This window comes from Cynoglossus semilaevis, chromosome 11, assembly GCF_000523025.1.
Source record: "Cynoglossus semilaevis isolate Cse_v1.0 chromosome 11, Cse_v1.0, whole genome shotgun sequence".
NCBI lineage: Eukaryota > Metazoa > Chordata > Actinopteri > Pleuronectiformes > Cynoglossidae > Cynoglossus > Cynoglossus semilaevis.
This window is the reverse complement of record NC_024317.1, coordinates 4,429,888-4,449,993: the sequence shown is the minus strand read 5'-3', so window position 1 is coordinate 4,449,993 and position 20,106 is coordinate 4,429,888. Positions and strand designations below refer to the sequence as shown.

The window sequence follows — 20,106 nt, the reverse complement described above, 5'->3', positions numbered from 1 at the left end:
ATGTTTTCCTTGTCTTTAACGTTATGTCCTTGGGACTCCTGGACAATCTGTTACCAACAAAAACGTCACTAAATCGATACACTGTCGTCACCAATCAGAGCATCATTTCTCACCAATTTGAACACAGGAAACATCTACTGGACAGACCAAGGGTTTGATGTGATTGAGGTGGCCAGGTTGAACGGCTCCTTCCGCTACGTCGTCATCTCACAGGGCCTGGACAAGCCTCGTGCCATCACCGTTCATCCTGAGAAAGGGTGAGAGGAGACGAGAGGCTCCGTTAACTGTTGTCTTTTTGTATGTTTTTAAATCGCATCACGTGTTCTTCTGTGTTTATGTGAGCAGATATCTGTTCTGGACAGAGTGGGGTCAGTATCCCCGCATCGAGCGCTCTCGACTGGACGGCTCCCAGAGGGTTGTTCTGGTCAACGTCAGCATCAGCTGGCCTAATGGCATCTCCATTGACTATGAGGTGACGAACACCGCACTGTTCTGGCACAGCTGTGTATCAGAGTGAACCCAATTATGACTACATTATCCTATCTGTTACTGTGTGCTTTATAGGAAGGGCTGCTGTACTGGTGTGATGCCAGAACTGACAAGATTGAGCGCATCAACCTGGAAACTGGGGACAACAGAGAAGTGGTTCTTGCCAATAACAACATGGACATGTTCTCTGTGTCTGTGTTTGAGAGCTACATTTACTGGAGTGACAGGTCAGAGCCACCCTCCTACTCAGTCTCACCTGTCCTGCTTCAGATGAGATTTGTCCACCGTCAGCGACTATAACGTAGGCTGTACTGAACCACAGAGTTACACTGTATTTCTACTGAGGCCAGAGGGTTCTGTTTTGTTCCATTATGTCACATATATTTTTCATCCTGTTTTAAGTGCACTTGCTGTAAATTATTCAACAACAAAAAAATGAATCGTGATCATTTTATAACCTACAAAAACACCAAAGAGCAAAACATTTTTCTACCTAAAAACAAATACTTTTACGAAGCCACACCACAGACATTTACTGCATTTTATGCTATGAATGTGCAGTTCTCAAACTATGGTATGTGTGCCCCCCTCCGCCCCTCCACCCACAGTTGTTTTGATTTGGTTTTCGCTGTGTTGGCAGTGGCTTTCTGAGCGTGTGTGAATGTGTGTGTGGTTCCTAAATTAAATTAAAATGCTAGTTGTAGTGCGAGTTCATTGTACAGTGTACACAGGCTAATTATCTTTAACTTATACCATACATTAGGCCTGTCCTGCTGTATAATATACAACACTTTCACACTGCTTCAACAGAACTCACGCAAACGGCTCCATAAAGAGAGGCAACAAGGACAATGCCACCGAGTCTGTGTCTCTAAGGACTGGCATAGGCGTGCAGTTAAAAGACATCAAGGTTTTCAACAGGGCCAGGCAACAAGGTACAACAGCAACAACATCTGTGAAACCTGTCAAAGATGTTTTCAACAGGGCCAGGCAACAAGGTAACATCTGTGAAACCTGTCAAAGACGTCTGTAATACTGTATTTGGAGATGTAAAGGTAAAAAAAAGCAAATATATTAAGCAAACAATTCTATCTTTTTTTGCGCAGGAACCAATGCTTGCAAAAAGGAGAATGGCGGATGCCAGCAGCTGTGTCTTTACCGTGGACACGGGAAGCGTACTTGTGCATGTGCCCACGGCATGTTGGCTGAGGATGGCCAAGCCTGCCGCGACTACGACGGCTACCTCCTTTATTCAGAACGCACCATACTGAAGAGCGTGCATCTGTCGGACGAGAACAACCTCAACGCACCCATAAAACCGTTTGAAGACCCCGAACACATGAAGAACGTCATCGCGCTCACCTTTGACTACAGAGGAGGAGGAGGGAAGGGAGCCAACCGCATCTTCTTCAGCGACATCCACTTTGGTAACATCCAGCAGATCAGCGATGACGGATCTGACCGCAAGACTGTAGTAGAGAGTGAGTACATCCTTATCTTTTGTTCAGAAAAAAAAAAAATTATAGACATTTTTATTGTTTTTCAATCATTTACCCACAACTTTGTCAACATTCGAGACACATTTGTAGTTGTTCCACACAAAAAAGCTTCAGTTCCACACATTAAACCCCAGTTAAAATCTTGGCAAGAAAATAAACAGCTTGCTTCAAAACAGAACAAAGAAACTCTTATTCTAAGGTTGTAGCCAGAGTAGAAATAAAAACAGTTTGATCATCGTTCTGAGAAGACTTTGTCTTTAAGTGTGAACAGATGCTGAGACAGGCAAGCCTTTATACAGCATGTGTCAGCACATAAACGCAGGTACAAGTCTGATTGGACATTGTCCCACAGTCCCTGGAGACGTGCTCCTCCCAAAAGGTTAAATCTTGTATAATTTAAAACATTTGTTGCACGTTTGTTGTATGAGTATTAAAGCAAACAACTCCTCGTCTTTGTAAAGTTTTTACAGTACAGTACTTCACAAGTACTGTACTTGTGAAGTACAACAGGTAAAAAGTGTAAAGTTTTTACAGTACAGTACTTCACGGAGCAACAGGTAAAAAGTAGTGTGGAAGGAAGTACGTAATAATCTGAGAAACCCATTTTTTTCAAAGTGAGTGCTCATGTATTAGGATTTATTAGGGTCAGGTATACTGACAAGAATCTGGTGATACAATACATACAATATCAGGATACAGAGGAAATGATGCGATACAAATAAAATGATGATATGATATAATGATGAATAAATCAGAGTTTTTGCAAGTCATGACTGAGATCCTGACAGTGTTACGATCCAGCAGCAGTCACAGTCACAGCCCCTCCGTCTCTTTGCCCTGCCCTCTTGAAGAGCCGCAGTAGGTCTTGTCTGAATTTTTCAGACATTAGGACATAAAGGATAGGATTCACCACGGTGGACGAGGTAGCCATGACGCGTGCAAAGACAGTAAAAGCACCATAACGGGGCGAGGTGCCTGTGGCTCCTGAGCGGTTATCCTCCAGCAGGGCCAGCATCAGTCCATAGGAAGGCAGCCAGCACAGAGTAAAAGCCAGCACCAACATGGCTGAAGTCTGCGTCACCTTCCTCTGGTAGCGCTCTACCTGGGGGGCTCTTCCATTATTCTGACTCCGCCACAGAAAAACATAGATGCTGCTGTAGGCCACCGCAATAGTAATCAGGGGAAGCAGGAAGGCCATGACGAAGTGAACCAATCCATAAATCACCTGGTCGCGATGAGACTGAAAGGAAAAACAAGCAAGTCCGTCAGCAGCTAGTTTTGGAGTGCCGACTGAGCGGAAGACCAGCTGTGGGACAGCAAGGCAGCAGGCCGGCACCCAGAGCAGTGCAGCAGCAGCAGACACCCGGGGTGAGGAGAGGAGGCTGTAGGCTTTGGCAGGATGCACTATAGTCAAATAGCGCGACACAGCCAGGACAGCCAGGGTGAAGACACTGGCTGAAGAGCAGGCCGAGCCCAAGAAGCCCACCAGACGACACATGAAGTCCCCGAACGGCCATCGCTGCATGGCTATGGCAACGGTGTGGAAGGGAAGCATGGAGAGCAGCAGCAGGTCCGCGACACTCAGAGCCACCAGGAGGATGTCCGTCCCTGTGCCTGCACTGGAGTTACGCACAGACTGTCCAACCGGTCCGGTCCCTCGCCTAAGCCTCCCACACAAGATCACCATCACCACAGTGTGGCCCCCCACTCCCAGTACTAGTATGAGAGTGTCTAAAATTGGGACTAGGATTTTCTCCACATCAGCCAGTCCATTGTCACTGTGATTTCCCAGTTGACCCTGTGAGGCAGTAGTGTTCCACGGCACCATTTGGTCTTTTGTTTTGTTGGTTTATATCAGGTATTCAGCTACTGTCAGCCTCAGGTAGCACCAGTCTGCTCCACCCAGTCATGAGATTACTAATAATCCACTGGGAAATGATTACCCATCCTGCTCTTAGAAATGATCTCCAGTCATCTGACATCAATGTTGTTAGTCAAAATAACAACATTTACAATTTATTGCCTATTAATTCAAAATAACAACATTTACAATTTATTGATTGAGAGTCTGGTATCTACTGTATGAAAGTCCTTGAATGTGCAGCCTATTAATTAGGTCATCTTCACCTTTGATTGGCTATGGAAGCAAAAAACCTCCGTCCAAGTTGGATCATTACAGATTCCTTTCAGTCGCTGAGGTCCCAATCCATCTACAAAGCCTGTTGTTAGGAGCATCCAAATTCTGAGAGGTAAATGCTGTGATTTTCTGTCATTTTCAAGCAGGCAGCAACTCCACATGACACCGTAATCAGGTCAGAAATCCACAATCAGCCTTCTTCTTGCTCCACAGAGACAGCCTCTCTTTAAAACCCCAACACCAGACGAGCAGGACGGGAGAAAAGAGTCGCTGAAAAGATTTACAAATCGGGGCTGAGTAAAAGGCAAATGAACTCTGGACTATGACAGAGCAGGGCCGATATGGGCTGGGCTGCTCTTTGTGGGAGGACCTAAACACAAAGATAATTTTTCCAAGGGTGCAATGTTTGGCTAATTTTCTAAATAGTTAAGAACTTTCAGTCCAGTTCTGTATACATACTGATATAGAACATACACAGGGAAGATAAGACGGTGTTTGCTCTCAGGCATCATGGTAATTATTGCTGGTCTGACAGTAAACAACTCTAACACCTGCTGCAGATCACACTGCAATAAAAAAAAACTATTGGTGTCACAGTAACCACCTGAGATCAGCAGCTATAAATTTAGCTCAACTGCATTATCATCAACCAACGCCGACACAAACAGGACCTTTTAGATAGGCTTAGGTCAACGACAACATGGAGATAAACAGAGGAATTTGAGTCAGAACATGCGCCGGGCCAAAGATTTATTGTTCATTAACAGTACAGTGAAAATAGGAAATAAAGGAGAATGGATTTGACGAAGCCTTCTATTGATTTTTAAGGGCATTGATTTATGACCGCGAGGGACAAAAGGGAGTTGCTGCCTCTGCGTGACTTTCCAGCAGCTCTGCCTCATTTAAATTCTTATAGCATGGACTGAACAAATGTTGATTCATGCTCCTGGCATTTCACTGTAAGTGGAGTGTTAAGTGTCCCACCTGGTGGTGAATCTCACCAATCCTCGGGACAGAATTGTGATAACAGTGAGATCATCTACAGTGCAGAAAGATGGAATGCAGTACACTGTTAGGGTACATTTGATAATTATTATGAGCTGAGGACATCTGACACACAGTTGGGTTTAAAAAAAAAAAACTCCCCACTAAAGAAGGACTTTGTGTTTAGAGCAGCAGCTGTTGTCTATCTGCTGCTACAGAACTTTGTGTTCCTCCATCTTGGCTGCCTCTCGACTGCCCTGGGGTTTCTGTGTAGGCGAGAAGTAGACCGTGTATTACTCATTTAAAGGACGTGGAGCGGACAAATTGCATTTAACTTCTCAACTGTAGATGACACAGTAGTGTCATGGGATGTAACAGTTTAGCTCAGGGGTCTGAGACATCCTGCCCATGGTCCACTTCAGGCCAGCCTCACATCTGGCATGTACGAGATGTCAACAACAATAATGTTCATGACTGAGGTTAGAAAATGTTTGAAGAAATATTATGTACTTGTAATATTTTCCACTGACGTTTTTGCACCGACAGCCAAAAACAAATACCCATGTCCATGTCTGCATTGCATTTGTGCTCTAGCTTGTATCTGTTGTGACCATTTCAGTGAGTTATTTGTTGGATAAAAGCTTCATCTCTTACTGTGTCCTCAGCCATTACTACCAAGCTGTGATATCAATAATCTCAAGTCAGTTCTGCGACACGACAATGCCCGTCAATCCAGATGTTGCCTTTTGACGCAGCACTGATTGTGACCATTTCAGTGAGTTATTTGTTGGATAAAAGCTTCATCTCTTACTGTGTCCTCAGCCATTACTACCAATTGACTTACTCATCTGCCCCGTCCTTCTCTGGGTTTAATGCTATGTTTCCTCCTTTCCCCAGATGTTGGCTCTGTGGAGGGCTTAGCATACCACAGAGGGTGGAATATGCTCTACTGGACGAGCTACACAACCTCCACAATCACCCGCCACACTGTGGATAAGAGACGCTGGGGGGGCGTTGACCGGCACACAGTGGTCACCATGTCAGGGGACGACCACCCCAGAGCATTTGTTCTTGATGAGTGCCAAAGGTTGGAACACACCGAGTTATTTATAAATAATAGTACCATTAAATGCTAGCTTTTTTTTTTTTTAAACTTTACGTCACTGTTTATCTCTTGTTTATGCAGCCTCATGTTCTGGACCAATTGGAATGAGCAGTCTCCCAGTATCATGCGTGCCACATTAACTGGTTCCAACGTCATTGTGATCATTGGCACTGACATCAGAACTCCCAACGGCCTGGCCATAGACCACCGTGCCGAAAAACTGTACTTCTCCGACGCCACACTGGACAAGATAGAGCGCTGCGAGTATGACGGCACTCGCCGATATGTGAGTCCCCCTAAACTGTACTAAAGTAATAGACACATATGTATGTGCACATATATATGTATGTGTATATACTGTACACTATAAAGTATAGGAGCAGAGAGGTAAAATCACACCGAGAGAATTTGATGCACTTCCTAAAATTACAACAAATCTGGACAGTAATGTTAAGTTAAAGGGACAAAAGATAACACAGTGTTTTCACGTCCAACATAAAATACCGACCTACAACATACTCACAAAGATAGCAACAAAAACCTCCAGTTTACAAACTTCTCAAAAAAATATGAGAAAAGATTCAGGAAATAACCAAATTCAAGGTCACTGTCATATTCACAGTAGGGAAATGTGTATTACCTTGCACAATGTGATTCTTACTTCACTCTTCACAATGAATGCCAGACAATAAAAAAGTCTTCGTAAGAAAATAATACACCATAGAGGCCCTTTTACAGTAGGGAGCAGGTAAAAAGTACGATAGAAGAATAAACTTTGCAGGACTGAGCAATAAGGCAGAGAGTATAATAAAACTACTAATAAAAAAATGATAATGCACATATACAGTGCAGATCACTGCATTAAATGCTCCGTGACATCTTAAAAAGAGCCGCACAGTTCATTGCAGAAACAATGAAGTGGTGAGTGTGCATCACTGAATTAGAGAACATCACTACCACATCAGCTGATTTGGTGACTCTGTCAAATGTTATTGCAAGACAGGCATTTCCTGCCCACGTGAGGACATGGCTGTGGTTATGCTTCCCCCTACAGGTGGTGCTGAAGAATGAACCAGTCCATCCCTTCGGCCTAGCTGTCTATGGCGACTACATCTTCTGGACCGATTGGGTCCGCAGGGCTGTGCTCCGAGCTGACAAATTCACCGGTGGAGAGATGAAGGTGCTGCGGGCCGACATCCCTCAGCAACCAATGGGTATCGTCGCAGTGGCCAATGACACTAACAGCTGTGAGTATATAGATTTTGTGTGCGCGAATATACTGTATATGTGTGTGTGTTCATGTAAAGAATAAAAATGCAGTTTCAATTTTTTTAGTCATTATTCTTTGTCCCTTGTTTAAATTACACTGGTACAAAAAACCTGTGTGCGAGTGAGCAGTTAATAGGATGACAGAAGTGATTCAAGTTAACACACCAACAAATCCAGGTCCTTATTGCCACATGAACAAACAAACAACAAACAACACACACACATTTCCCTTGCTGTTCTCTCTAAAACCTTGCTTCCTCAATCATTTCTTTATATTATCTTTGTCCTTCCTTGTCCTTTGAACCATTTCACATCCCACCATACAAGCTTAGAGACAAGGGCAGATCTTAGCAAATCCCATTTAGGATGAGTCATATTGAATAATGCCTCTCAGTGATTGCTGAGCTCTGGCTTCATTGATTAAGGATCTGCCTGTAGGATGTGGATTAATGTGTAAAGTGAATAGGAAAGCTACGTTCTACTTTCTTATTTACTCAAGTCCACGTATGTGTGTTTCTTCCTTTACCTCTTCGTAGGTGAGTTCTCCCTCTGCCGCGTTAACAATGGAGGATGTCAGGATCTGTGCCTGCTGACCTCCGAGGGAAGGGTCAACTGCAGCTGTCGGGGTGACAGGAAACTTTTGGAGGACAACACCTGCATAGGTAATACAAACACAGGTTATATTAGAACGATTCAATTGTTAATTCATTAATTTCCCTTGATATGATGTATTTAGGCTTTTCACATGAAGTTTAGGACACAAATAGGCTTTTCACATGAAGTTTAGGACACCAAATTCAGAGATTTTGTTTTATATTTATTTATTATATTTAATACATAAAACCTGCCATTAAATGATAGGGGCTTTCAGTAGAAAACCTGGCAGCTTTTCATAGCATAAATGAACCTGTTTTTTTCACAAACATTTCCCTTAAACGTAGACTCGCAAACATACATTATTTTTTTAATATAAAAAAAATAAGATGTGACACTCATTAACAATGGTGCTGATTTAGAAATACAGAAACATAAGAACAATAAAAGTATATTGGAACAAAACAAATGAAATATATTGGTTAAAAATACAAAAATCAGCAAGGAAATGTAAAACTATATTTTAGGGTTATGCTTTTATTTATTTTTTAATTTCTAAGACGTAGTTACCCCGTCAATGTTACTCGAGTACAAGCAAAACCAATGTATACATATATATATTGAACTAACACTGGCAACGGTGGGTTAATGTCAGTTAGAAAAATTAGCATCGCCGCTGTCGCTACCTGTTTGTTGCGTTCACCTGGAGCCGTTCATTAACGAGGCTGGACAGTCGGTCAACATAATGTAGCGTCATGGTCGAACATTTAATGTCGTTTCACCCTTCGCAATGTGTTCTTTCTTTAGTTTAATTGTAGTTTTTTTTCGTTTTTCTTCTCAGTATCTGAGGCACAACGCTGAATTACGTTTAACTTCGTCCTTCGTCAAGTCTCTGTTTTGCTATAAGAGCCATTTCCGTACAAGGGAACTTCCGCCTTAAAGTGCAATCAACCCTTTCCAAAATAAAAGACAACACAGAGCTCACTTAAAACTAAATACAGCAATATTTGGCCAAAGTTGAATAAAAATGAGTCTTACAATTAGCAAAAAAAAAAAAGGAATAAAATAAGTAATTAAATAGTAACAGGAAAGGCAAAATATCTAGTTGAAACTCTTAATTGTGCTCTGTCTTTTGTGATTAAATATTTTAGATCCAAATGTTATTTACTACTTTCAAACAATACAAATATAATAATTTCACCACCATGGTAAAAGGTGTATTTTCTTGTCTTTTTCTCACAGCGATCAACACCACATGTAACTACATCGATGAGTTTGAGTGTGGAAATGGAGATTGTGTTAACTACAACCTGACCTGTGACGGCGTTCCTAACTGCAAGGACAAGTCTGATGAAAAACAGTCCTACTGCGGTAAGGGCAAACATTTTTCTCTGCCCACACAGTTTAAGTCGTCGCTCTCGGTGTTGACTTTCATATGTTGTGTTCATAACACATCTTGTTCTCAGCCAACCGGTTGTGTAAGAAGGGCTACAAACGATGCACAAATAGTCGCTGTGTGGTCCATCGATCCTGGTGTAATGGACAGGATGACTGTGGAGACAATTCTGATGAACTTTTCTGCAACAGTGAGTCCAGTCCTTCGGTTGAACGAGACTCAGCCCAAATCATCTGTTGTAAACAAACGCCAAGTCTCTCTCTTTGTGTGTGTGTGTGTGTGTGTGCTTCAGCCACACTGTGCACAGCCGATCAATTCCAATGCAGGGATGGAAGCTGCATCACTAACTCCAGCAAGTGTAACCAGAAGGTGGACTGTGAGGACGCCAGTGATGAGATGTACTGCTGTAGGTCAACGAGAACGTCTCTGACTCCATAACGGACTCTCAGGCTGCGAGTATAAAAAGGCTCTGCTCTCTTTTGTTCAGCTGCCACGGACTGTTCCAGTTACTTCCACCTGGGTGTGAAGGGAGTGACATTTCAGAAGTGCGAGTTCACTACACTCTGCTTCGCTCCATCATGGCAGTGTGACGGTGCTAATGACTGTGGAGACTTCTCTGACGAATTAAACTGCCCAGGTATTTCAGAGACATCTTAGGTTCATGGTTCAATTCCACGACATAATTGTTTAAAAAGAAAATAACATTACATATTACAGATTTAAAAAATATTAACAGATTTATGTAAATTTATGTATGTGCTCGTCTCTTGTTTGACTTGTTGGTCACTGTTTACAGGAAGGAAGAAAATGAACTGTAACACCACTTACTTTGCCTGTCCCAGTGGACGCTGCATCCCTCTGAGTTGGACCTGTGATAAGGAGAACGACTGTGAGAACGGTGCAGACGAGGCTCACTGCGGTACGTCAAGCTGCTCCGCTACACCGATGTAGTTTTTTGTTGTGCACTTTGTAAACTTTGTTTCTCTTCCTCCAGATAAGTTTTGCTCAGCCTCTCAATTTGAGTGTGGGAACCATCGCTGTATTCCCGAACGCTGGGTGTGCGACGGAGCCGACGACTGTGGCGACAGCAGTGACGAGGGCGTCCAGTGCAGTGAGTGTTTGGATTAAAACTACTGCTGAAGACATAGTATAAGCACAAATTTTGTTGTTTGTAATTCCAGTGCAGTGAGTGTTTGGATTAAAAAAAAAATTTTGTTGTTTGTAACTCTCCGCCCTGGCCTGTAGGGGGTGGTATATATGCATGTTCCATGGCTTTCAAATGTATTACTACTGTAGTACAATATGGAGGATTCTAGTGAGAAGTCTTATATTGTGGAGCCATACAAAATGACTTGGTGGGCCACATTTGGTCCTCGGGCCTTAAGTTTGACCCATGTGACTTGAGCCTCTTTTGGAACTCACATTAACGCAATGGTTCCCATTTGCTGGAAATGAAAACAATATTTTTTTTGTTTTTTTTAAAACTTTAGAAAATGACTGAAAATCACATTTGTTCTTTCATTTTCACCAGAGTCTAAAACCTGCAACACCGAGGCGTTTCAGTGTCCGGGGGTACACGTCTGTATCCCTCGACTTTGGATGTGTGATGGGGACAAAGACTGTCCAGATGGCGCTGATGAGAGTGTCAAGGCTGGCTGTAGTGAGTGCCAGCAGCTTATGTTGAGAATTCTTACCAACACTGGGGCTCTTATTTTCCTAATTTACTGAATATTTATTAAATATTCCCTTATGTTTCAGTGTTCAACAACACATGCAGCAGCAACGAGTTCATGTGCCAGAACCGTCAGTGTATTCCCAAGCACTTTGTGTGTGACCATGACAACGACTGCAGCGACGGCTCAGATGAGTCCCAGGAGTGCGGTGAGTGGACCGCTGACCCTCGTTAAAAAGAACATTAAGAGTGTCCTTTTCACTTTTTCCACTTTTTTTCGCATTGCAGAATATCCAACATGTGGACCCAACGAGTTCCGCTGTGCCAACGGGCGCTGTCTCATCCAAAGTTCGTGGGAGTGTGATGGAGACTTTGACTGCCACGACCACTCAGACGAAGCACCCAAAAACCCACGCTGCACTGGCGTTGGTAAAAACCAATTTAACTACTTACAAAAAAAAAACAAAAAACGTTGTTTCTAAATTATTAGGAAAACGTTAATCGACATTAACAGATCAGGCCAAATGTCTCACTGCCATCTGTAGCCCTGCAGCATGCTGGGAAATATTCATTAGTATAAATATATGGATGTGACATTTGCAGTTTTGAAGTTGGTTTCAACACTGGTAAATAAAAAGTGTAAACAATAATAAATACTGCACCAGTTAACGCGTTTTTTCTTTGTTATCTTTTTGTCTTCTTCCATGAACCAGAGAAAAAATGCAACGACACGGCCTACGCGTGCAAAAATGGAAACTGTGTCAATGAGACGTTGCTGTGTGACCATAAGGACGACTGCGGCGACGGCTCTGATGAGCTGAACTGCTTCATCAACGAGTGCCTGAACAGTAAAATGAGCGGCTGCTCTCAGCTCTGTGAAGACCTGAAAATAGGCTTCAAGGTGAGTCGACACCGTCCAACACCTGATTGGCTGATGTTTACCACCATTAATCCGTCCATTAACCACCACCACGCGCTCTTCCACCTCGCAGTGTCGATGCCATCCAGGCTTCCGCCTGAAAGACGACGGAAAGACGTGTGTGGACATCGACGAGTGCACCACCACCTACCCCTGCACGCAGCGATGCATCAACTCACACGGCAGCTTCCACTGCCTCTGTGTGGAGGGATTTGAGCTCAGCTCTGTGAACCCCACCATATGCAAATCCACCTCCGGTAAGAAACATGACTGATCTATTACGCTCAGACAAGTGTTTAACACAAATCCACTCATAAATAATATCTCGCTACGCAGATGAGGAACCCTTCCTCATCTTTGCCAACCGGTATTACCTCAGAAAGCTCAACCTGGATGGATCCAACTACACGCTGATCAAACAGGTCAGAGCTGCAGATGAACACTGTCCGTTTTCTAACCCTCACTGCAGCGGTTCGCTGCCGCCTCAGACTAACGCGGCTGCCGTGCTTTGACAGGGCTTGAACAACGCCGTGGCGCTGGACTTTGACTACAGGCAGCAGATGATTTACTGGACAGATGTGACCACACAGGGCAGCATGATACGCCGCATGCACATCAACGGCAGCGATGTTCAGGTCAGTTGAGTACGGTGATGTGATGTTAGTGCCTGTCTCTGACCTTTCTTTTGAGCAACAAATCTCTTATTTTGTTGCTGCGTATTTCCATCTTGAAAAGACCTTTCTGTGAGGCTGACAATCTGCAGCTACTTCTGTGTGGGCTTTTTTTGTTAGGTCCTTCATCGTACGTCGCTCAGCAACCCAGACGGTCTGGCCGTGGACTGGGTGGGAGGAAACCTGTACTGGTGTGATAAGGGACGGGACACTATTGAGGTGTCAAAGCTGAATGGAGCCTACAGGACAGTGCTGGTCAACAGCGGCCTGAGGGAGCCACGTGCTGTGGCAGTGGACGTACGCTACGGGTAAGAGAGAGACAAAATACTATTGGCTGACGGCGAGTTTATTGTAATTAGTACGTAACGTTCAATCAGAGTCACCGCAGGCCAGTGGTTTCCAAACATTTTTCCCCCAAAACTCAGATGTATATTTTGCCATTAAAAACTGCTTTTTTCAATAAATAAACAAATGAACTTAAAACCTCCTGTAATTTACCCACTATGGCATAAATTCATTCATTTTAATTTGGTGAATTCTAACCCACAACTTTGTCATGATCAAGAAACAGGACTTAAGATACAGTTGACTGGATTGTTCCTGTTGATCTTGGTCAGTACAGCCCAACAGCTGAAGAGCTTTTACCTAGTTTGCTCTGACGTAGCTGATTGAAGAAGGTGAAAACACTGGAGTCATGTTGCATTGCACTTGGCATACTATTTTGAGAATGTTCAGAGAAGAACAACAGTATCTCTAAACCTTCTTTTTTTTCTGTGTATGTTCTTCTTAAATCCTTCATAATGAGACTATCAACAGGTCCGATCATACACTGCTCGGTGTAACTAAATCAGAACCTCCCTGACAGGTTTTTATACTGGTCCGACTGGGGTGACAGCCCCCACATCGGAAGGATTGGAATGGACGGAACCAACAGGACGGTGATTGTGGAGGATAAGATCACATGGCCCAACGGTCTCACACTGGACTTCATCAATGACCGCATTTACTGGGCTGACGCCCGGGAGGACTATATAGCATTTGCCAGCCTGGATGGCTCCAGCAGGCACATAGGTAACACACACACACACACACATACAGGATGTGTGTTTCCATTTTGTGGCATGTAGCTAATTTGTCTCCGTCCATTTGTCCTCCTCTACAGTGCTGACTCAGGATATTCCTCACATCTTTGCCATGACACTCTTCGAGGAGTACATTTACTGGACAGACTGGGAGACGAAGTCCATCAACAGAGCTCACAAGACCCTGGGAGTCAACAAGACCATGCTCATCAACACCTTACACCGGCCCATGGACGTCCACATTTATCACCCGTACCGCCAGCCCGAAGGTAGAACCAGCTGTCCTTCATCATCACGGGGAAATATTTCATCCTTGTCCAGTTGTCCCCGTATGATTTACTCTCAAATCTGCCCGTGTACTTCTTCTGCTGTCACACAGTGGCTGACCACCCATGTCAAGTAGACAACGGAGGCTGCAGTAACCTGTGTTTGCTCTCTCCCGGAGGAGGCTACAAGTGCGCCTGTCCCACTAATTTCTACCTTGCGGCGGACGGCAAACAGTGCTTGTCCAACTGCACCGCAAGTCAGGTGAGCATTGGTTCTTTTTACTCATTTTTTTTATAGATAGTAAAACTCAGTTTAGCTATTTAGCCTATTAAAAAAAACTCAGAGTAAAAAACGACTCACTAAATATTCATCATTATATTTTACAACCGGCCTGATATATTTTGTCACACAGTAATATTACAGTGAAATAAAGCTGTCCCTGGTGGTTCGTGTTAATCTGCCTATTTCTGGGGGTGTGATTTCTTGAGTCATATTTTTTAATATAGTTTCTTGTATAAAGACATTTAAAGTTTGCAAAAAAAAAATCCTTCTCCCGTTTCTGTCTCTACAGTTTGTTTGTAAAAATGACAAATGCATTCCCTTCTGGTGGAAGTGTGACACCGAAGACGACTGTGGCGATCGCTCCGATGAGCCCGCGGACTGCCGTGAGTGATGAGGCCAGATTGGATTGTGCCGTTCCGTTGACTCAGCATCGAAACATGTTGTTGTTTTGTTTGTTCGCTGGACTGGTTTTGTGTCACTCACTGACATGTGTGTGTGTGTGTGTGTGTCCTCGATGTAGCTGAGTTTAAATGCAGACCAGGCCAGTTCCAGTGTGGCACCGGCATCTGCACCAACCCCGCCTACATCTGTGACGGAGACAACGACTGTCAGGACAACTCAGACGAGGCCAACTGTGGTATGTCTCAATTGTAGTAATAAAACATGACTTTTAGTAAAATAACAAAACATAATCATCAAGCTAATAATTGTCTCTATTTGAACCAAAGAATAATTGCAGTAATGACAACATTCTCATTACTGTAATGCTTCCAGATTTGTCTGCATGTATGTTATGTTATTATTTTAACAGATTAACAGAACAAATATATCCTAGAAAAAAAAAATAATGTATGCTCTAATGGATGATTTGAAGTGACTGAAAAATTAAAAAAAAGAAAAGAAATGAAGCGTCCATGACACAAGTTCTCATCTTCCGCAACAGTACTGATTACCATTACTAATACAGCGAGTTTTTCACATTTAGAAAAATGTTTGATAATGTTTTTTTAAAGAAAAATAAACTTTAATAATGTCTATTTAGGTTCATGGAGTTAAAATATGCTCAGTCATTATGATTTCCTCATCCTCCGCAACACAATTCTCTCTTACCGCAAAAATCTTAGGCCAACATTTCATGAGAACGACCTACATGTTGTGTTTCCACTCCCAGATATCCACGTGTGCCTGCCCAGTCAGTTTAAATGTACTCACCCCAGTCGCTGCATCCCCGGAATCTTCCGTTGTAATGGACAGGACAACTGCGGAGAGGGAGAGGATGAGAAAGACTGCCGTGAGTGTCCGAGTTCTAATCTAATCCCATGTTTACATTTTGGTGGTCCGGCCCTGCCACATCCAGTCAGAATATTTACCTTCACACTCTGCAGTGATTTTTTTAAACACGTTTCCAGAAATCTAATAAGAAGGAAAGGAAATTATTGAAGATCCCTGAGCTCCAGATCGGAGCTCTGGTCTGTGACCTTTTCTTTAACAACAGCCTGAGGCCAAATGATGTTGCATAATGCAATTGCCATGGCATTTGCAGAACACATTCTTCCTCCACACAGAGAGGATACTTGCACCCACTCCTCTGTGACATTCTAAGAGTTGCAATTTACATTTTAGCATCTTTTACTGGGTGGTTGTTAAAAAAAAAAAGAACAGTGAGATGTAACGGTGTAGGTTGAAAGTAAAGATATTCACTGTTCATTGTTTTTATTCCGTGTTATTTGTGCCAGAATATAACAAATGACTCTGTTGTCGTACAGCCGAAGTTACCTGCGCCCCCAACCAGTTCCAGTGTGCCATCAGCAAACGCTGCATCCCACGGGTGTGGGTGTGTGACAGGGACAACGACTGCGTGGATGAATCTGATGAACCTGCCAACTGCAGTAAGACAAAATTCAATATTTCATCACTTCACAGCAGCACGAACACCGTCCCCGGGTACAATCTGATTTTGAAATGGATGCCGTTCCTAAATTGAAGATTGTGATCTTGTATTGTTTCTCTGCAGCTCAAATGACATGTGGCGTAGATGAGTTTCGTTGTAAGGACTCAGGGCGCTGCATACCAGCGCGGTGGAAGTGCGACGGCGAGGATGACTGTGGAGACGCCTCAGATGAACCCAAGGAGGAGTGTGGTAAGAACAGGACAGAGACAGAGACAGATGGCAGTGGAGAAGATAAAGTGTACGAAACGTTAGAACACTCCATCCTTCTAGGAAAAAGGACGGAGGAAATAAATAATGCCACTACTGTTCAGGGAAAAAACTTAACTCTGTTTGTTAAACATTAAACAATATGATAAGTGAAGTATTCTTAAGATCACTATGTGACAGGATCATGACTGTTTTGAACGCACCCAATGACGAATGTCTGAGAAAGCATGCACATTAAGCAGTGGTGTCCGCCATTAACCCTTTACGCACACAGATTTCTCCTGAATCTTTTAATGTTTTCTAGCAAAAGGTGATGGGAACAAAATTCTATATACATTTTTTTTATTTTAAAAAAATGTATGAAATTATTTTATTATAAACTAGTTGGCTACGACCCATCCCTTGTTCCCCATGGATGTAATCTGAAAACTAAGGAATCTCCCAGAATGTTACTTCTATCTATCTAGTTTACCTCATCTAATCCCGGCCCTGCCACATCCAGTCAGAATATTTACCTTCACACTCTGCAGTGATTTTTTTAAACACGTTTCCAGAAATCTAATAAGAAGGAAAGGAAATTATTGAAGATCCCTGAGCTCCAGATCGGAGCTCTGGTCTGTGACCTTTTCTTTAACAACAGCCTGAGGCCAAATGATGTTGCATAATGCAATTGCCATGGCATTTGCAGAACACATTCTTCCTCCACACAGAGAGGATACTTGCACCCACTCCTCTGTGACATTCTAAGAGTTGCAATTTACATTTTAGCATCTTTTACTGGGTGGTTGTTAATAAAAAAAAAAAGAACAGTGAGATGTAACGGTGTAGGTTGAAAGTAAAGATATTCACTGTTCATTGTTTTTATTCTGTCTTATTTGTGCCAGAATATAAACAAATGACTCTGTTGTCGTACAGCCGAAGTTACCTGCGCCCCCAACCAGTTCCAGTGTGCCATCAGCAAACGCTGCATCCCACGGGTGTGGGTGTGTGACAGGGACAACGACTGCGTGGATGAATCTGATGAACCTGCCAACTGCAGTAAGACAAAATTCAATATTTCATCACTTCACAGCAGCACGAACACCGTCCCCGGGTACAATCTGATTTTGAAATGGATGCCGTTCCTAAATTGAAGATTGCGATCTTGTATTGTTTCTCTGCAGCTCAAATGACATGTGGCGTAGATGAGTTTCGTTGTAAGGACTCGGGGCGCTGCATACCAGCGCGGTGGAAGTGCGACGGCGAGGATGACTGCGGCGACGCCTCAGATGAACCCAAGGAGGAGTGTGGTAAGAGCAGGACAGAGACAGAGACAGATGGCAGTGGAGAAGATAAAGTGTACGAAACGTTAGAACACTCCATCCTTCCAGGAAAAAGGACGGAGGAAATAAATAATGCCACTACTGTTCAGGGACTTAACTCTGTTTGTTAAACATTAAATAATATAAAAAAACTTAACTCTGTTTGTTAAACATTAAACAATATGATAAGTGAAGTATTCTTAAGATCACTATGTGACAGGATCATGACTGTTTTGAACGCACCCAATGACGAACGTCTGAGAAAGCATGCACATTAAGCAGTGGTGTCCGCCATTAACCCTTTACGCACACAGATTTCTCCTGAATCTTTTAATGTTTTCTAGCAAAAGGTGATGGGAACAAAATTCTATATACATTTTTTTTATTTTAAAAAAATGTATGAAATTATTTTATTATAAACTAGTTGGCTACGACCCATCCCTTGTTCCCCATGGATGTAATCTGAAAACTAAGGAATCTCCCAGAATGTTACTTCTATCTATCTAGTTTACCTCATCTAATCTAATCCAATCTAATAAAATATAATAATCTACGGTAATTTAATCTAATCTATTAATTTACCTTAATCTAATTTTTCAATTTACTAAACATAATCTACGGTAATCTAAACCAATCTAATCTATTAATTTACCCGAATCTATTTTTTCTATTTACTTAATCCAATCTAATCTAGTCTCTTTTTTTTTGGCTGACAGACGAGAGGACATGTGAGCCGTACCAGTTCCGCTGTAAGAACAACCGCTGCGTGCCTGGACGTTGGCAGTGTGACTATGACAATGACTGTGGAGACAACTCTGACGAGGACAAGTGTGGTATGTCCTCTGATTATGACGTAGGAGTTTGATGTTGGAGGAGCTTCGTCTCACACACAGAGTCAGTCTCTGGTGTAAACAGAATGCATCAGTATATTCTGGTATGGTGTCACCGTTCACTGTGTGTATGTGTGCGCCACCTACTGTTCAGTATAGAGTATAGGCATGGTCGTGTATAGGCATGGTTTCAGTTCTGTGGCCATTTGCACACCTCATATCATGTCATGTCTATTTTGCATTTCACACTGGCCTGTTGCTGTGAGCCAGAGGTAGGTGTTTTCACAGTTTTAGCTCCACCATCCACCCCCACCCCCTCCTCCTCCACCCCCACCCCTGTTCTTGTTGGACCCAGCTTGTCTTGTGTTCCATTTTTATCTTCTTCCTGAAGTATAGGATGTGGTACTACCTCCCTCCCCTGGTTCTCATGAGTTGTTTTTTTTTACTGTCTTGATATAAACAGTCCTGTTTTTTGTGGTTTTGCACTTCTCCGTCTTTTCCTTTCCCCCTTCTTTTGCCCCCTCTTCTCTCTGCCCTGTCTGCCCTTCAGTGTCTCCTCTCAGTCTTGTCTCATGAGTTGTCCTGTTTTCTCCCCAGTGCCACGGCAGTGTTCAGAGAGCGAGTTCTCCTGCACCAATGGTCGCTGCATTGCCGGGCGATGGAAGTGTGACGGGGACCATGATTGTGCCGACGGTTCAGACGAGGTAGGGTCAACTCCTCCACTGGTCATATCTCAGCTGTGTCACAACTATAAAAAAACCCACTGTGGTCCTCTGCTCTCAGAACGGCTGCGATGTGAAGTGTGACAGCGATCAGTTCCAGTGCAAGAACGGCCACTGCATCCCCTTCCGCTGGCGCTGTGACGCCGATGCAGACTGCATGGACGGCAGCGACGAGGAGAAATGCGACACTGGTGGTAATAAACACACGGCCGTTTGTCCAGTGGCTGAAACTGAAGCTGCAAATGTGAAAAAAAAACACTTGATGAATGTGAGGACTCATTTATATTTTTCCCCTCTTCTTTCTGTACTATTTCTAAAGTGGGCAGATACTGCCCCCTGGACGAGTTTCAGTGCAATAACACTCTGTGCAAGCCTCTGGGCTGGAAGTGTGATGGTGAGGACGACTGTGGAGACAACTCTGATGAGAACCCAGAGGAGTGTGGTGAGACTTCCTGCTCTTCACATATGAACACGGTGCTATATAGAAAAACACCAACAACACAGAAAACCTGAGAAAACTGTCCTGTAAACTTCATTTGATGCTGCATTTACTGCATTATTTTTTAGATATTTTAAACTTTAAAAACTATTATTTTGCTCTTAACAGAAATAACTGTAACAAAAAAAAATAAACTAAACGATTCTGCTAACCCAGGCATGGGGAAACTAAGGCCTGGGGGCCAGATGTGGCCCGTTCAGCTTCAATCCTTCCCGCCAAACCTTTCCAAC

The 20,106-nt window shown here is 43.2% G+C and overlaps 2 protein-coding genes and 1 long non-coding RNA gene across 3 annotated transcripts in view; 1 reads left to right on the top strand and 2 right to left on the bottom strand.

The window, feature by feature from the left end:
• Positions 1-20,106, top strand: part of LOC103386004 (low-density lipoprotein receptor-related protein 1-like) — a 98,270-nt gene that overhangs the window by 65,001 nt on the left and 13,163 nt on the right. Inside the window, exons 38-72 of the mRNA XM_025059921.1 lie at positions 128-257; positions 346-472; positions 565-716; positions 1,300-1,424; positions 1,596-1,970; positions 6,007-6,196; positions 6,296-6,500; positions 7,269-7,461; positions 8,020-8,145; positions 9,320-9,448; positions 9,544-9,663; positions 9,766-9,879; positions 9,961-10,110; positions 10,270-10,392; positions 10,468-10,584; positions 11,005-11,133; positions 11,232-11,354; positions 11,434-11,574; positions 11,859-12,046; positions 12,138-12,321; positions 12,401-12,486; positions 12,580-12,699; positions 12,856-13,043; positions 13,601-13,806; positions 13,898-14,086; positions 14,197-14,345; positions 14,656-14,749; positions 14,887-15,003; positions 15,538-15,657; positions 16,133-16,255; positions 16,381-16,506; positions 18,542-18,658; positions 19,253-19,359; positions 19,439-19,571; positions 19,697-19,819. Of these exons, the coding sequence (XP_024915689.1) occupies positions 128-257; positions 346-472; positions 565-716; positions 1,300-1,424; positions 1,596-1,970; positions 6,007-6,196; positions 6,296-6,500; positions 7,269-7,461; positions 8,020-8,145; positions 9,320-9,448; positions 9,544-9,663; positions 9,766-9,879; positions 9,961-10,110; positions 10,270-10,392; positions 10,468-10,584; positions 11,005-11,133; positions 11,232-11,354; positions 11,434-11,574; positions 11,859-12,046; positions 12,138-12,321; positions 12,401-12,486; positions 12,580-12,699; positions 12,856-13,043; positions 13,601-13,806; positions 13,898-14,086; positions 14,197-14,345; positions 14,656-14,749; positions 14,887-15,003; positions 15,538-15,657; positions 16,133-16,255; positions 16,381-16,506; positions 18,542-18,658; positions 19,253-19,359; positions 19,439-19,571; positions 19,697-19,819 (5,139 nt within the window). The remainder of the gene's footprint in view (positions 1-127; positions 258-345; positions 473-564; positions 717-1,299; positions 1,425-1,595; positions 1,971-6,006; positions 6,197-6,295; positions 6,501-7,268; positions 7,462-8,019; positions 8,146-9,319; positions 9,449-9,543; positions 9,664-9,765; positions 9,880-9,960; positions 10,111-10,269; positions 10,393-10,467; positions 10,585-11,004; positions 11,134-11,231; positions 11,355-11,433; positions 11,575-11,858; positions 12,047-12,137; positions 12,322-12,400; positions 12,487-12,579; positions 12,700-12,855; positions 13,044-13,600; positions 13,807-13,897; positions 14,087-14,196; positions 14,346-14,655; positions 14,750-14,886; positions 15,004-15,537; positions 15,658-16,132; positions 16,256-16,380; positions 16,507-18,541; positions 18,659-19,252; positions 19,360-19,438; positions 19,572-19,696; positions 19,820-20,106) is intronic.
• On the bottom strand, positions 2,513-4,013 carry LOC112487714 (delta-type opioid receptor-like). Its single transcript, XM_025059920.1, has one exon. It carries the CDS (start codon positions 3,814-3,816, stop codon positions 2,779-2,781), a length of 1,038 nt encoding a protein of 345 aa, XP_024915688.1. The 5' UTR covers positions 3,817-4,013; the 3' UTR covers positions 2,513-2,778.
• Positions 4,859-9,313, bottom strand: LOC107989222 (uncharacterized). The gene is made up of 3 exons (XR_003051058.1): positions 8,764-9,313; positions 8,010-8,137; positions 4,859-5,375 (listed from the first exon to the last, which is right to left on the bottom strand). It is a non-coding gene; the product is annotated as an uncharacterized LOC107989222 (long non-coding RNA).